Here is a 16,150-nt window from a genome sequence, read left to right as displayed (position 1 = left end):
AGCCAGTGGCCCACCTCTACCAGACCACTGGCCTTAGAGCTACAGAGCAATAATGGGAGCCCAACAAGGGGCCACCGAAGGAAGGGGGGATGGGAAGGCTGGGAAACGGCAGCTGCAGGGGGACAAAGGCGTGGCCTCCTCTGCTGTTGAGGCCCCGATGAAACAAGGGCTTCAACTGACATGAAGGGTTTACTTTAAGTTAAAATTTGTCTTTCACCCATAAGGATTCATAAAAATTGGGGTGACAATCGGCAGAAGGCGGTGGGATCCCCTTACTTGAAGGTTTTAAGCCAGGTAAGACTCTTTCAGGAAAGGACAAGGTGCAGTAAGTTCAAACCTCTTGGGGTTTCGCCGGGAGCTAGAATTCCATGGGGTGTTTGACCTTTCCAGAAAACCTCTCCCTCATCCAGGACCCAAATCTACATCAGCGCTCTTCTTTTCACTTCTCAATCAAGCCATAACCAGCGACCATAAGAAGTCAGGTAATGTTTGTAATACGTGCATTCCATGTATGGTGGACAAGTAAGGCTTCAGAGAGAAGAGGCCTGAGTGATGTTTTGTAGGGTGAATGTCTATTTGTCCCCAGAGAACAGGAGAGAGATGGGACAAACAGCAACTCAGGCAGCAGGAACACCATTTAAGGGGTCGTTTAGGAGGTTCCAGATAATAAAAGGTAATTTCTGAACAAATTAATGATATCTAATAAAAATCCCAACCATTAAAATCTATTTTTGAGAACAGAGGCATGGTCTGGTCGGCGGGCTTTCCATCCCACTCAGGGATGGTGCAGAAGACGTCTGAGACAGTGGGAAGGGCAGCATTGTTCAACGTGTGCTGGTGGGAGGTGAAGAGTGTGGATCTGAGCCCTCACCGGGTTGGCTCAGTGGATAGAGCGTCGGCCTGCGGACTCAAGGGTCCCAGGTTCGGTTCTGGTCAAGGGCATGTACCTTGGTTGTGGGCACATCCCCAGTAGGGGGTGTGCAGGAGGCAGCTGATTGATGTTTCTCTCTCATCAATGTTTCTAGCTCTCTATCCCTCTTCCTTCCTCTCTGTAAAAAAATCAATAAAATATTAAAAAAAAAAAAAAGAGTGTGGATTTGAGGCCGGGTGCTGGGCTTGAATCCCGTTTGCTCACTTACTAGTCCCATGTCTCAGTAACTGCTCTGTGTTTGCTGATACTTATAGGGCTGTTGTACGGGCCATAAATTAAAACATGCAAAGCACTTGGAATGGTGATCAGCACATACTAATTCCACTAAAATGTAAGATGTCATGATTATAACTTGAAAAAGATGCTGCGATCAAATAAAAGTGGGATGGTGTATTAAACAATCCTTTCCTGCAGGACTTCCAAGAGCCTTCTAGAGACTACTGTGCTCTGTGACCTCACCAGGGAAATTCACTGTACAGTGTTGCCCAAAGTAATTTCATCATGGGACTCTTTTATTAGGGGAGAGATGGATGGTGGGATTAGTGTTCCATTTGGACATGCTGCCCCTGAGGACAGAAACTAGAAAGTGGCCCAGGCCCAGGTGAGTGCCACCTCACTAACCCAGCCTGGCCACCAGAGCTCTGGAACTGGTTCCCACGGGTCTCGGGCACCGTCTCTCTGCTAGCCTGTCAGTCAAACCTACCGAGGCAGTGTTCCACCATTCAGGATGCCTTTTCGGAAGGCAAGGAATCGTTCTGAGAGGGCAACCCATAGGACAGCATTCTTCTGTCTGCCAGAACATCACCCTTTCAACCTTTAGGTTGAAGTAAAATGCCACAGAGTTGCTGTTAAAACACCAACTTGAGTTCTGCTTCTGTTACCTCTGAGCCGAGTGACCTTCATGCCTTTGCAGTGAAGGTAATAAAACAGCCTGCTGCCTGCGCTGTCATAAGGTGACACCTGGGCTTAAGCTAAGCGGGTGGCCAGCCTGCATTCCAGACCTGTGTAACTTGTCGCTCTCCCAGGAATCTTGTCCTCAAGGCCAGTCAGATGCCCACCTCCCTCCCCCGCCTGCCCCACTCACCCACAATGGAGAGGATGACGACCACGAAGTCGAAGATGTTCCAGCCAATGGTGAAGTAGTAGTGCCTCAAGGCGAACATTTTGAGCACACACTCACAGGTGAAGAAGATGACGAAGACCAGGTTAATCCAGTAGAGGATGTTCTCCATCTGCTTGCTCTGAGTATCTGTCTCCACCATCATTGTCACCATGTTAAGGCAGATGAGCATCATGATAACAATGTCAAAGGCTTGTTGAGTGACAAAATCAAAGACGATACCTTGGATTTTGTTCTGGGGCAGGGAGAGGGGGAAGAAAGAAACAGGATTCATGAAAGCCTTTCTAAGCAGGCTGTGGCTGCCATCCTGTTGATCAGAGTGCGCCGCTTTCTTTCTATAATACGAGCCAGCTCGATCCTGTCACTATCACTTCACCAAGAGTTTTCGAAGTTGCCACTCTTTCCTTTTGCATCGATGCCACCGCACACTTCTAGATGTCGCCCCACCTCTCCAGCTGCTCCTTTTTAGTCTCATTTGCCGACCGTTTCTGCCCTTATTTAATTTCTTCTTTCTCTATGCTTTCCCCCCAGGAGAGCTCATATATTCCTACTGCTCACACAATTCCTATGTACTTAGCTTCTCAAGGTCTTCTCAGCCCTTATCTTCCCTCTGAATTCCTGTGTTGCTACTTGATCTCTCTCCTTGATGACTTAAGTATCTCAAACCCAACAAGCCCAAAGCAGAAACTAAGTCCTTTCCCTGCCCCTCACCAAACTTGTTCCTCTCAACTATTTATCCAGTCTCTAAGCCAGAAATTGGAGAGTCATCCTTGTGTCTTTCCTCTCCCTCATCCCCCGTCTAATCCATTGCAGGTCCTATTGATTCTTTCTCCAAAAATATAACTTGAATTCACCCACTTCATTCCACTTCTGTTGGCCCTATTCTAGCCTACACTACCGTCATCTTTCATCTGGACTTCTAGAAGAGTCCCTGATTGGTCTTCCTGCTTCCTCTTACCCGCATCCAACATAATCTCCACACAGCATCAAGTGTGATGATTTAAAAACATAAATTAATCACATCATTCTTTTTTAAAAATATATTTTTATTGATTTCAAAGAAGAAGGGAGAGGGAGAGAGAGATTGAAACATCAATGATGAGAATCATTGATCGGCTGCCTCCTGCACGCCCCTACTGGGAATCATGCCGCAACCCAGGCATGTGCCCTTGACTGGAATCAAACCCGGGACCCTTCAGTCCCCAGGCCAATGCTCTATCCACTGAGCCAAACCAGCCACGGCAATCATATCATTCTTCTACTTACAATCTTTTTAAAAAAATGTATTTTATTGATTTTTTACAGAGAGGAAGGGAGAGGGATAGAAAGCTAGAAACATCGATGAGAGAGAAACATCGATCAGCTGCCTCCTGCACACCCCCTACTGGGGATGTGCCCGCAACCAAGGTACATGCTCTTGACTGGAATTGAACCTGGGACCTTTCAGTCCGCAGGCCGACGCTCTATCCACTGAGCCAAACCGGTTTTGGCTACTTACAATCTTTTAATAGTTTCTCATTGTACTTGCAACAAAATTCCTATTGTTAACCTGGCTTAAAAATGCCTTTCACAGTCTGATCCTGATCATCTCATGCCCCTTCCTCCAGCTCATCACCACCTGGCCACACTAATGTTTCCGGCTTTTAGGGCCTCATTTGCTTTTCCAGGATCTCTTTCTCCCATATATTGGCTGTTTCTCATCATTCAAGTAGACCTTCCTTAGTGAGGCTTTTTCTGACGACTCTTTTGAAGCAGATTCCCCCATCCTAAGCCTCCATTCTTCTCTGTCATGGCCCTCCAGTTAATTTTTTCTCACAACAATGCACATTTTATAATGGCTGTTTGCTTATTTATCTCTATCCCCATTATATATTGTAAGCTCCATAACAGTGTCTAAATTTTGGTCATCGGTTTATGTTTAGTGCCTGGTACATAATAGGAGACCCATAACTGCAATAAGTCCCCCACTTAATGTAAACAGGCTCTGTGACTTTAAGCAAAGTGACCTATAACCATAAGCGAATTGATATAACCAAGAGTTAAGTTCCCATGCATCTCACCAATGTTATAATGAAATCCACTGTTGAGCAGAAGAATGCTCCTGAAGGACCTGCTATATTTGCTGCATGAGTGCTAGTCACTCTTAATGCTTCCTACCACACGCAGTTTTTATATTTTAGTGCGGAAGGAAATACACTCAGGTTCCCACGTACAAAGCACTGAACAGAACTTTAGAAATGTCAACCCTCTTCCATTCCCTTGGTCCCATTTCTATCCCAGAACGGAAACTCTAACATCAAGGAACTAAAAACCATTCGTTTTCTTAAGCTCTCCCTGAGTGTTTTGAAAGTACCGAGGCCCTTGAGCTGGTGATTACTTTAACTTGGTGTTTTTCAAACAATAAAGTTCTGCAAAGCCCTAGGATTTCCTTTCTCTCAGAATTTGGGGAGGCGAGTATGCCAGGTGTGGCGGTGAGCAGGGAAAATACTCCGGAGCTCCCACTCTTGATTAAAACAAAGTAGCTCTACTATTATTTTTACAAAAGAAGTTGCCAGGAAAACTGCTATTTTCAGAGTTCTGCTGTGTGTGTGTGTGTGTGTGTGTGTGTGTGTGTGTGTGTGTGTGTTGTTGTTGCTTTAAATGCAAGTTACAGAAGAAGGAAGTTTGAGCCTGGTCTTTGGGGACCACAGGGCATCAGGAGCCTCCGCTCTGAAGCAAGAGGACAACCACCAACAGAGGGTAAAGCAGAATCCCAGGCCCCAAATCTGCTCTACAAAAGGCTCAGTCCAAGGAGGGGACCAGGACATCAGACTCTGCTCCCACAGCACTATGTCAGCTTCTAGGCACAAGGCTGACCTGTGGGGTAGAGGGTTAAGGAAATGATGACCAAACCTATCTCAGACTGGTAGGAAAGAGATCAGCTTTCAGGTCTCTTTCCTCTGTGAATCTTTAGCTGCCTCTTAAACATTTCTCTGGCAGGGCCAGAGCCCATGTGGTTAACATGCCCATTTTCTGCTGCTGCCCAAGGAAGGCCAGAGGCAAGGTCAGGCACACATGTAAAAGCCACCCCACGCCTTCACCCCGTTCCTGTGCCGTCCTCCTCAGATCTTCTGGAGGGGGCGAGGAGGAGACGGTTCGGGGGCACAGGCGGCCCACCACTTACCCCTGTCCTTCCTCTGAAGTAACCCTACCAGGGTCTGTACAGTGCACTCACCACGGGGCGGGGAATGGGTTTCTGCGGTTTCTTCGAGCCCAGCTTTTTCATGGCATTGTAGTACTTCTTCTGTTCTTCAGTCATGAAGATGTCCTGACCTCCAAAGTAAAGGAGGGAAGAAGAGAAGGAGCCATTACAACCGGTTCTCAGGTGTTCTGGCTTTGGAACCCAAGGTTCAAAACTGAGAACGGAGGGACACTTATCCCCGTTCCTCTCCTGAGGCCAGTTTAGCTGATGGCTGTCCCCGAGTGAGGCAGACCTGGGACAACTGCTGTAATTCAAGGGGCACCTGCCTTTGTTTCCGCTTGGGTTTCCTGAGCGCTGCCAGGAAGGAAGGAACCGAACTATCCAATTACAGACTCTCAGGGAAGGGTTAACCTTGAGAGCAATGGCTTTGAAGACAGTCACATCTCAGGGTTCCTAAATTTTTTTTTTTTTTGGGGGGGCCCTGCTTTCTTGACAAAATTCTAGGGAAAAGACATTTTAAAATAAAAGGATTTTCAAGTCCTGGCTAATGGCCCATTTATTTCTAACAATATTAAAAATGTAGACATTCTGATGCAAGAAAACAATTTGGGGAGTTCCTTGGAGTTTGTTGGGATAGACTTGATTTATAAAATGAGTGACAAGTAATCTTTTCAATTTGCTTTGGAAAATTGTTAACCATCTGGGACAAAGTAAGGAAGTGAATTTCTCTCAATCCCAATTTGCTAGTAGTAGTACCCAGGGACTAACGTGGACAGTTACAAGTCTAGACAATTTCTACTTCTCACTGTAGCTATTCATTTGCTTCCCTTTTCACTCCTGTCACTAGACCCTCTCCTACCCCACTTCCCTCTGGTAGGTGACCAAAACCAGTAAAAGGTCTCAAGAATAAGACTGCTCGTAATTGTGGTAAGCCACACCCTGTGAAATACAGCCCTCAACAGGAAGAGTTGGTTGGGGCTATTGTACAGTGGGGCAAGTGCCACAGGGACGTGGCAGTATAGATTTTAAAGGAAGAAAGGTGTTCTCTCTCTAGAGATAGGGTCAGAGACATAGAGAGCTACGCCCTCATCTGGGTGGACCTCTGACCGCTGGCAATGAGGGGAGGAGACCTATCTTTTTCTTTTGTTGATTGAAGTTATCAATGATGACACCAATGAACAGGTTCAGGGTGAAGAAGGAGCCGAAGATGATGAAGATGACAAAGTAGATGTACATGTAGATGTTGTCCTCATACTTAGGCTGCTCCTCAGGCTGTCGAAGGACAGGAGAGAAAGGAAGAGAGTCAGCTCCTCACCTGGGGATCAGGTGGGCAATTCTGACCTGCCAAGGCCGTCAGCCATAACTGCCACTTGAGCTGCTGAACAAGCTGGGACGGGGGAGCCCTAGACTCTCTGTCTCCGTCACAGTGGAGGCCCTGCCCTCAGAAGACATTATTCCTGCCTTGACTGAGGTGAAGAATATGCAAATCAGGAGGTGAGAGGCTGTCTGCTAGGAGCCACACTTATTTCAAAGCAGCACTGAGGAGCGGACAGCTCCACTGGGCAGGCAGCCTGGTCATCTGGAGTCAGTGACGACTTACTGAGAGGAGCAAAGTGTCCTACAATCAATAAAACAAGCAATCAGTGTTCCAACGCCCCCCTCTTTCCTGATGAGATCCACCATGCTGCTCCCGTCCTAGCCATCTAGGAAGGTGGTGGTTTCATCAGGTAGATCCTTACCTTTCGGGAATCTACAGCTGCATACATGATGTCCATCCAGCCTTTGAAGGTTGCCTGGCAAACAGAGTCAGTCATTAGACTGTGCCTGTGAGGGGGTGGGGGAGGGGGAGCCTAAGCAGGGGTCCAAGAGGCCAGGCTTAGGTTCAGTGAGAACACAAGACAGGGAGACTGAGTGTGGCCTCACGTGGACATACACCTTTTCTGTTTATTAATACACGTCCCAAGGGAGCTTTGTCTACGTCCCTTAACATAACATCAACGTTTGGCAGGGCAATATGTTGACAATGGTAACTTGATCAATAGTTTTACAAAAGGTCTTAAAAGTGGGCCTGGGAAGGTTGCCTAAAGCTGGGGGAAACTCATATTCATGAATGAATAGCATGAATCTATTGGGGGTACTTGGAACTTGGAGGAATCATTTTTTAAAAGGTGTTAAACAAGCATTTGGCTCTGGAAAATTCATAGCTGCATTAAAAAATACAACAAAAAACCCAAGTCAGAACGACTCCTTTACCAATACATACATGTGCAGCCTACGGTAGTGGCAATACTGGCTTCACCCGAGGCAGCCCCTTCCCAATTCTGTTTCTCAGTCTAGTATATCCAGCCTGATTTTGCAAACAAATATGGGTGAACAACTCCAATTCTCCATGTTTTACTCACATTCTATTTATGTTTTATTTGCTTAACCCGATTCTAAGTTTGTTCAGAGTGTGGGCAGCTCTTTATTCGTTTGATGGCTCTAGCAGGGCGTGGTGGGGACACTGAGTACAACGTTGGACTGGCTGCTGGATGTGCACTCGTCTCCTGGAGCTGCTCCAATTAAAATTCAATTTGCGGGTCCAATTTCTTGAACTGGGATAGAACAACCTAAGTACTTTGGAGTGAAATGAACTACTGCTCATTCCCTTAACTCGGCCTCCTGCTACTAGTTAGCAGTAAGTGCTTAATAGGTAAGACTGCATTGAGAGCTTCGCCTGCATAATCGCATTTAAGACACCCAACAACTGTATGATGTAGACAGTTGTAATAGTAACAAAATCCATAATCACAAATACCATTAATTAAGCACTGCTATGCGCCAGGTATTGTGGTAAGAAATTTTAGTAAATTATCATGAATCTTCCTGACAACCATACATGGTATTATTATCCACATTTAATAGAGGAAGAAACTGACTCAGAGAGGTTAGGTAATTTGTCCAAGATGACATATCCAATAAATGAGTGTGGCTCAAACCTACATCAGTCTGATTCCAAAGCCTAGGAATTTTCATTGCATCACACAATCTTATAAAACATTCCCAAAAACTGGTAAGAGAGGAAGAGGAAGCTAGGCATGACGGAATGTTACCTGATTACAACACATCCTTTCTCACTGTGATGCACTGAGACCTTCCTCGGGGGCCGACCTGAGTGGCAGCAACACAGCACGGCCATGTTCTTTCCTTGAACTTTAGTGCAGCTGTTACGGAGAACTGGTGCACTCCATCAAACTGCCCTCACTTTTGTTTGTTTATGCACTCATCTTCATTTTTTCCTTTTTCTTTAACTACACACTTGCACTGGAGAGAGAAGGTAGATTGCTCTGCAACTTTATTATCCTGCAGGAATCTCTATTTGCTGCTGAGCTTCAGAGCAGTGAGAGCTCCTTTGAGTGAGGTCTTGGAGAGGTCAGAGTACGCGGGGAAAGTGTCTCCCTGGAACTAGTTTGAGAAACGACCCAGTGCTGTGTGACCTATTAAGAATCATCTTGCCCTGACCGGTATGGCTCAGTGGATAGAACATCGGCCCAGGTTCGATTCCAGTCAAGGGCATGTACCTCGGTTGTGGGCACATTCCCCAGTAGAGGTTGTGCAGGAGGCAGCGGATCGATGTTTCTAGCTCTCTATCCCTCTCCCTTCCTCTCTGTAAAAAAAATCAATAATATATATATATTTTAAAAAGTATCATCTTGATTCTGGAAGCAGGGTGGAGGGGGATCCAAATAAGATCTCTGCTACCCACCTGAATTTCACAGGACAGAAAAAATAACCGTACTTACCACCTGAAGAAGCGCCAGGTATCCTGCCCCAACGTTGTCAAAGTTGATCTTCACGTTCTTCCATCTGATTTCTGTATTGTTCCCCTCCATGAGCTTTTCACAATCAGTTTTATTGTTGACAATTTCAATTTCAAATCGTTCTTCGGAAGTCTCATTAAAGCAGTAGTGGTACTTTCCCGCAAATAGGTTAACTCCCATGATGCTGAAAATCAGCCAGAAGATGAGACACACCAGCAGCACATTCATGATGGAGGGGATGGCGCCCACCAAGGCATTCACCACCACCTGCATTGGAAGGGGGAGGTTGCTGAGTGTGGGGAGGAAGGGCGGGCAAACACACTTTTTTTGATTTCCAGGAGGGGAATGACATTGTGTGGCTTGTTCTGACTACAGAAACATTGTGTCCCTTTTGAAATTAGGGTAACTGGAGAGATCCAGAAGTAGGAACAAAATTTTCTAAATCTATGAAATATATTCAGAAGAATTCTAATAAATTACATATTTATTTCATCTAACACAAATCCCCTGCCCAAGTTGACCTAGTCTTCTCTCCTAAAATACAACATTATTTTAGTCCAACCTCCCTCTCTTAAAACATGCCCCAAGGGAAAATCTGACCGATTTCAAGCTCACAGGTTGCCTTTCCACACACATTCCCCCTCTGCAAAACAAGTACGACTGTTTAAAAATCACCCTTTAGGGTTTGCAGTGAATCAGTCAACGGTACATAAAGTCTCTTTTATGACTATGCAAGGCCAATTATCTTACTTCAGGCAACAGCTGAGCATGCATATTTTGCAGGCTCAAGAAAAAAAAAAAAAGCTATATTCCCTCTACCAAACAGTATACAATAAAATCTGAACAGATGTGTTTTTCATACACGATTCATTTTTTTCTTCCTCAGCCTCTTCCTGATTTTGTAGGTTCCTGGACCTAAGTCACCCCTTGCTTGGCAAATGCTGATGTCTCCGCTCAATCCAAAGCTTGACTTGACACTTCACATAGGATTGGCAAGTTTTTTTTGGGGAAAGTTTTGGGTTAGATCACTGCCCTTAAAACCCCAAATTGGCATACTGTTAAAAATCACTGACTATAGTCGACTGAGGAATGAAAAAAAAAGTAAAGGGGGGAAAAAATCCCCTCAGGCATCTAAGCTTCTGGGTTGCTTTAACTTTGATTTTGCTTCACACTGTACGTGAGAGTAGCTAGACACTTCCACTGTGGCGGCAGTTTTTACCTGAGGAGCTCCGAGTGCTCATAAGAATAGCATTTCAGACGGTGAGGCAAAGGCAAGGCTGGTGTTCGTTTCTGCCCTGACTCTTACTTGCTGTTGTCCTGAGTGGCACTGCCAAGGCCCAGAAAGGGGACCCTAAAGTGGGAAGAATGCACCTTCCTTTCTCTGGTATTCTAGGAGAATCAATGGAGTTAAAATGAAGACAATCGATATAAGTCTTCCAACATTTTGTTAGAAGGAGGTGACAACTGTCACCATGCCCTTGCAGCTTTTCGGTGCAGAGAGGAGACAGCTCAGGCTGCCAACTAGCACAGCACCCACAGGGCCAAAAGCACGCTGGCCTAGAGGGAACCCCGGGGCAGCTCTGGGCTCTAACGTGAGCCTGACTTGGGTTCAGTTTTCCTTATATCCCGTTTTGGTCTTAGATTGCATGTCACTCGTTGGAACACATGGCTGAGAAGAGCTGTCTGTTCTGACCTATATAAAAAAAGCAGTGATATTCTGCTAAGGAGTCACTCTTCCTTCGATTAAAGTATTAGTTTTGTGTTTCTCCAAATCACATAGGAAGGCCTTTAGACGGAGAGGCAGTTATTTCTTAATTCTTAGACCAAGAAATCTCTTCAAGATCTAACAGCTCTGTCATTCGTATAAAATCATTGTGTTTCAACTGTTTATTACATTGAGCAAGGAAAGCCAGAATATCTGAAATCTGAAAAATCCTCAGTGCTATTTTGGAGACTGATATTCATACTTACTTACTTGTTACCAAATTTGTCAGGTGATCAGATTTGAATTTTACCTCCTCATTCTACAGTTGCTCACCCTTTGGTGGGAGCACCAGAAAGCACCGAAATGTGCTAAAGAATAGGCACCAGGAGGGTGATCCACAACAGGAATAATCATTTCTCAAACAACAAGAGTAGATTATGCAAAGATTCAAAAGCTCAGGTCTCTGTGACAGCGTTGCAGCAGAGCTTAGGTGAGAGATCACAACCTTCTATTGGATCCTCTCAAGTATGCAACAGGGAAGAAGGCTCCCAAAGATTTGAAACCCAAAAATAATGTTTTTAAAATCTCAATTCAGAATCAACCTCCTCTAGGAACTCTTCTATCGTAACCCAGTCTAACCTGTCCTACATGGTGTCTTTGGTGTATATGGTGTAATATTAACAGCAGGAAAGAGTAATTAGCTAATTGTCTAAGTGATCTTTTCACACTTTTATACTCAAAGATTGATCAATGGAATCAATACACACAAAAGTATTTACTGAGCCTTGTTCTCAGACATGTGTAACATAAAAATCCTATGAAATCCAATGTACTTATAAGATGTAAACATATTCTCATTTATTAATCATAACCAAAGATAAACTTCTTACCTTAGTTTTATGAATCAAATAGTAAAGAGAGCTGATGAAATTTACTAATAATTCTTTCTGGCTATAAACAGTAGCTGATGAGCTGTGATATGTTAAATAGAAGTTGTTTAATTGTGCTCCATATATACTTGTGCTGATATTCGCAGCAAACAAAGGGTAAGAAGCCATGCTTTGTTATTTTGAACTCTCACGCTATAGATGGGCTATAAATGCGAATTCAAGTGTCCATGGATAGTCTCGTAATAAATTGAACCTTCTCTTCTGCTCTCTAATAATTCTCAAGAAATTCATTATTTTTAAAAAACTAGGTATAGAAATATTACTCAAAGCTAGGTTCTAACAATCGATAAAAAGCTACTGTTTTCAGTGAAAGTTTATACTTAGCAATTGATACAAATTTCATATAATTGATGAGAAAATGCCAATGAATATTAAATTTTACAGCATTTTTGTCATCTCTATAATGCCTAGAATATTACTGCTCAATTAAACACTATAAAATATGTCAAATAGCTTTTAATATCTGGCAGAGGGAACATGGCTTTAATGGACCACTATGTACTGACAATCAACAAAAATGCATGCATGTTTCATAGCATTACTCTTAAATGCCCTCAAATATTTAATAGCACAGCAACATTTTAAATGAAGATTACTATGGAGGAGAGAAAAGCAAAGAACTCCATTAAGTATTACTTTTCCAATAGCATGAATGTTTCCATTTTCTGGTCTTTGGTTTGAGGAAGAAGAGCGGAAGAGACTGAGGTCAGTGTCCAGGACAGGCTGGGGCTAATTGTTCCCTCTCAAGTGAAGCTCTGAGCCTATCCTTGGAGGAGCACAGTGACAGTTGAGCCCATCTGCATCCTTAGTATTTGGTTCCTGTAAGGTTCTTGGCTAACATTTTCCAAGGGGAACCTCTCAAGTGTGGGCATACACAAGCACCCAAAGCGAGGGATTAGGAACACATGCCCCATAGAAAAATAACACATAAAACTATAAATTCAGGCAAATTCACTATTTCTTCCTTGCCGTTATTCTTCCACAGTATAGGAATGGACCCGAGCCCTCTCCTCCTGCCCAGCCAGTGCTGCTGGCTGGAGTCAACCAAACGAGGTGACCCTCCTATACCAGAGCTTCCTTAGCTCTACGTTTCTTCACTGTTTGAAACCCTAGCTTTGGGGAGGCTGGGGGAAGGTCAACGGGGGAAAAATAAAGGAGATATATGTACTACTATATGTAATACTTTAAACAATAAAAAAAAAGAAAGAAAAGAAAGAAAAGAAATCCTAGCTTTGGGTTCACTTGTTCCTGCCCATATTTGAGAAAACCTTGATATACAAGTTCCTCTTTCCAATGCTTTTCCAATAAAACTTTCTATGGCTCTAAACGTCCATTCTGGACCTCTGGCCTCTTAAACGCCCTTGAAAGCTGACAAGGAGAAGTTTGGGGGCAGTGGAAACTGCGAGTCCAGGAAAGGGGAGAAAGGGAGGGGCTAAAAGGAAGAGGTGTGGCCACCAAAAGGGCTCCGGTGTCCGGATTATTCAAGTAATTTCCTCCCGAACAAGCTGGCACCAGCTGATATGAGGAGCATCCAGACTGGGAAAGTTAGTACCAAGTATCAGTTGGGCATTTTTTCCTTAGGCTTTCTTCAGGTAACCAGTCTCCTTTTAGGAGATCCAGGATCACTGTTGGGGATTGTAGAGGATCACAGGCTACTGGGCTCGGGTACAATGTTGCAAATATTGTCTTTAAGGGATTTATTTTTTAAAATCCTCAGTTTTTTTAGTCACCAAAGTGAATAACAAACTCTTTAACAACTAGTATGATTTATTTAAAATATTTAACTAACCCCTTCTGATAAAAGTGGGAACGTGGGGGAGGAGGGAAGAGCATTTTAATCCCAGCTTCAATGACGCCACGGCCACCTAAAATACCAAGTCCTCGGCAATAGCCTCTCTCCCCACATTAAGCCTGAGCATAAAAACGACTTGATCACACATGCTGAAGTCTCTCCCATCGATGGGAGAAAGACTAAGAATCCCAGGTTTTGTTTTGCTTTTTAAATTAAAATGGGCTTATGCTGCGGTGGGTGGGGCTGACCTTGCTGCAGATGGCTTTGGGTGGGCTGCAGAAAGCTGGTATTTAGTAAACCAAACTGTGACTGTGCTACAGCAGAAACACAAATTTGTTGCAAAAAGCATTTGTGTGAATAAACTAAGATAATAAAATTCCCAAGTGCCAGGGACCTTGTCATCTTTCCATACAACCATGGGTGTCATCGTCGAGTGGTTAGTGGCCAGGGTCACAGATGAGGAATGAGTGAGGCAGCTCTGTCCTAGTATCTAGTTCCTCCAATTGGCCTGGCTTCATGTGGACGACGGCAACTGTTTCATGTTCATTCCTGCATTCTGGTATTTGCACATTTAAAAACATATCCTCTGGTTTGCTCTCCTGCATGTATTCAACATCTGAATGGACACGAGTTTTCTTGGTCTCGGTAAGTATAACAGACCTCTCTGGTTACCACAGGACAACTATTACCGCCAAAAGCCAGTTGCCCGCTTGGTTTTAGGAAATGGACTTTTTAGTGTGCATGTGTGTATGTGCACATGTGTACATACACACACACTTTTTTAAATCAAGAGAAACAGCAAAAAGGCACCGAGAGAGGGAGCCTTACTTCTCCGTTGGCAGGGTGACGGCACCTGCACCTTTTGGATTTGGGTGGAGTGTCACCAAAGCAGGACTAACAGGTGTCGAGAAATTGAAGGAGAACTAGCTGATAATCACGTAGCATCGTACCTGGTTGTTCCTTTGACAGTGTTAGGAGAGGGGACCATAGAGCGTGGGCAGAGGGGGAGGGGGTGAGGAGAAAAGCTTTGCTATCAGACAGAGGCTGCCAGTCCTTATGGGACTGGGCTGAGAACAACAAGGTGCAATAAGAGGAATCACAATACAAAGAAAAGCATTTCTTTCCCCAGGGCCATGCCAAATTCTGCTCCATCCCCATTCCAGGCCTGCCATCATGTCTTCAAGCCCCTCCTCAGCTGCTTTCTGAGTGACCCCAAGGTCACAGCCCCCACCTGGCTGATGGCCCTACACAAGCTCTCCCTACCTGCAGCCTCTGCTTTTCAGGGGGTCTCTGGGTTACAATTCCCCTTCTTTGCACCTGGTGATTCTCCCTATTAAGTCAACAGCCCAGAAAGCTGCCCCAAGTGCTACAGGTAAGCCAGGCCAAATGAGAATAGCCAATGTTAACATGTTCTGCGATGGCATGTTGTTGGGGGTGGGGCCTTTATTAATGTGATGAGGCAGCTTAATGCAACTCTCCTCGCACGGGGCAGGTGCGGGGGAGAGAGTGGAGGATCAAAGAGCAGCTGCATCACAGAGTTGGGGTTTGAATGATCTTTCCACCATGTGATCAGTTCTAGCATGCTTAAACAGTTTCCATGGGCATGCAGAAGGATCAGCGGCTCTTAGTATCTTACCCTCATCCCTTCAAATCGTGATAAGGCTCTTAAGGGTCTCAAAGCTCTTAGGGTCCTAAGGGACTTTATGGCACCTAGTTCCGAGTAGCCCAGGGCATTAGCTACAAGGCTGACTAAAGAGACCTACACGGAAACAGAAGAGAAAAACAAAAACGGAAACAAAACAAAAGGAAAAAGAAAACAGAGGTTCCAGAGTGTTAGAACAAAGCCCCTAGCACTGATCACACAGGGTGGGCCCCCCAGGTAGAGGAAGTGGGTAACACCAGCTGCCTACTTCAACTTGGACTCAAACGACCTGGAAGGAAAGGTGGTTGAGAGGCAGAAGAAAAAACACAAAGGAAAGAGAAAATCGAGAGAGGGCGGTAGACAGACAAACAAGCTGGGAAAGGGAAGAGGTTGAAGGGAGCGGGAGAGAATGAGGAAGTTCCATTGGAAGAAGAGGAGCCTGAACAGATGACAAAAACCTTACCCTCGCCCTTTACAGTCTCTGCAGGTCCCAGAAGTTCCCATTAAATTAAGCCAGACAAATTTAATGGTACCTATGGAAAAGAATACAGATAAATACACACACTCCACACGGGCTGCCCCCTCCTCAGCTCAGTCACCAGGGACTTCCAACAAGGGCAAGCTCTCTTACTCCTGGGTGACAAAAATCCATTTGTTGGAGAATTTGATGAGTCACTACATGAACAAAGGCAACATTCATGAGTACCACACACAGCTGACTTTACAGTTCTCACGGAGAACAGAACCAGATGAAGAAACTTCTTGACAAAATTTTGAGTCTATGAGAACTCACTTAAGTATAATGCTTCTACTTCTCATTTTTAACTATAACAATCCTTCCATCCTTTAACTATACCCATGACTCCTCCATGTCCATGAAGACTTGGGTGGGTCTGGACAAGGGCATCCATACTTTTCCGTATAATCACCAGAACAGTCCAAAGCAACCTGGCCTCAGGCCTGTCCCTTCCAGGCCAACCTTCTACTTCCTCATCATTAAAATAACAGCTGGCAAGATCCTTGTAAGGA

General features: G+C 44.6%; 1 protein-coding gene across 7 annotated transcripts in view; it reads right to left on the bottom strand.

Annotated features, from left to right (window-relative positions):
* SCN8A (sodium voltage-gated channel alpha subunit 8) overlaps positions 1-16,150 on the bottom strand; it is a 178,651-nt gene that overhangs the window by 7,821 nt on the left and 154,680 nt on the right. For all 7 annotated transcript variants that reach the window (XM_079774836.1, XM_079774837.1, XM_079774841.1 and 4 more), the window contains 5 exons: positions 9,015-9,299; positions 6,972-7,025; positions 6,367-6,504; positions 5,266-5,370; positions 2,016-2,286 (listed from right to left, as the gene is read on the bottom strand). In XM_079774836.1, coding sequence (XP_079630962.1) covers positions 2,016-2,286; positions 5,266-5,370; positions 6,367-6,504; positions 6,972-7,025; positions 9,015-9,299 — 853 coding nt within the window. The remainder of the gene's footprint in view (positions 1-2,015; positions 2,287-5,265; positions 5,371-6,366; positions 6,505-6,971; positions 7,026-9,014; positions 9,300-16,150) is intronic.

Source organism: Cnephaeus nilssonii, assembly GCF_951640355.1.
Source record: "Cnephaeus nilssonii genome assembly, chromosome: 6".
NCBI lineage: Eukaryota > Metazoa > Chordata > Mammalia > Chiroptera > Vespertilionidae > Cnephaeus > Cnephaeus nilssonii.
The sequence above is the reverse complement of the archived record's forward strand: the minus strand, read 5'-3'. Positions and strand labels throughout refer to the sequence as shown.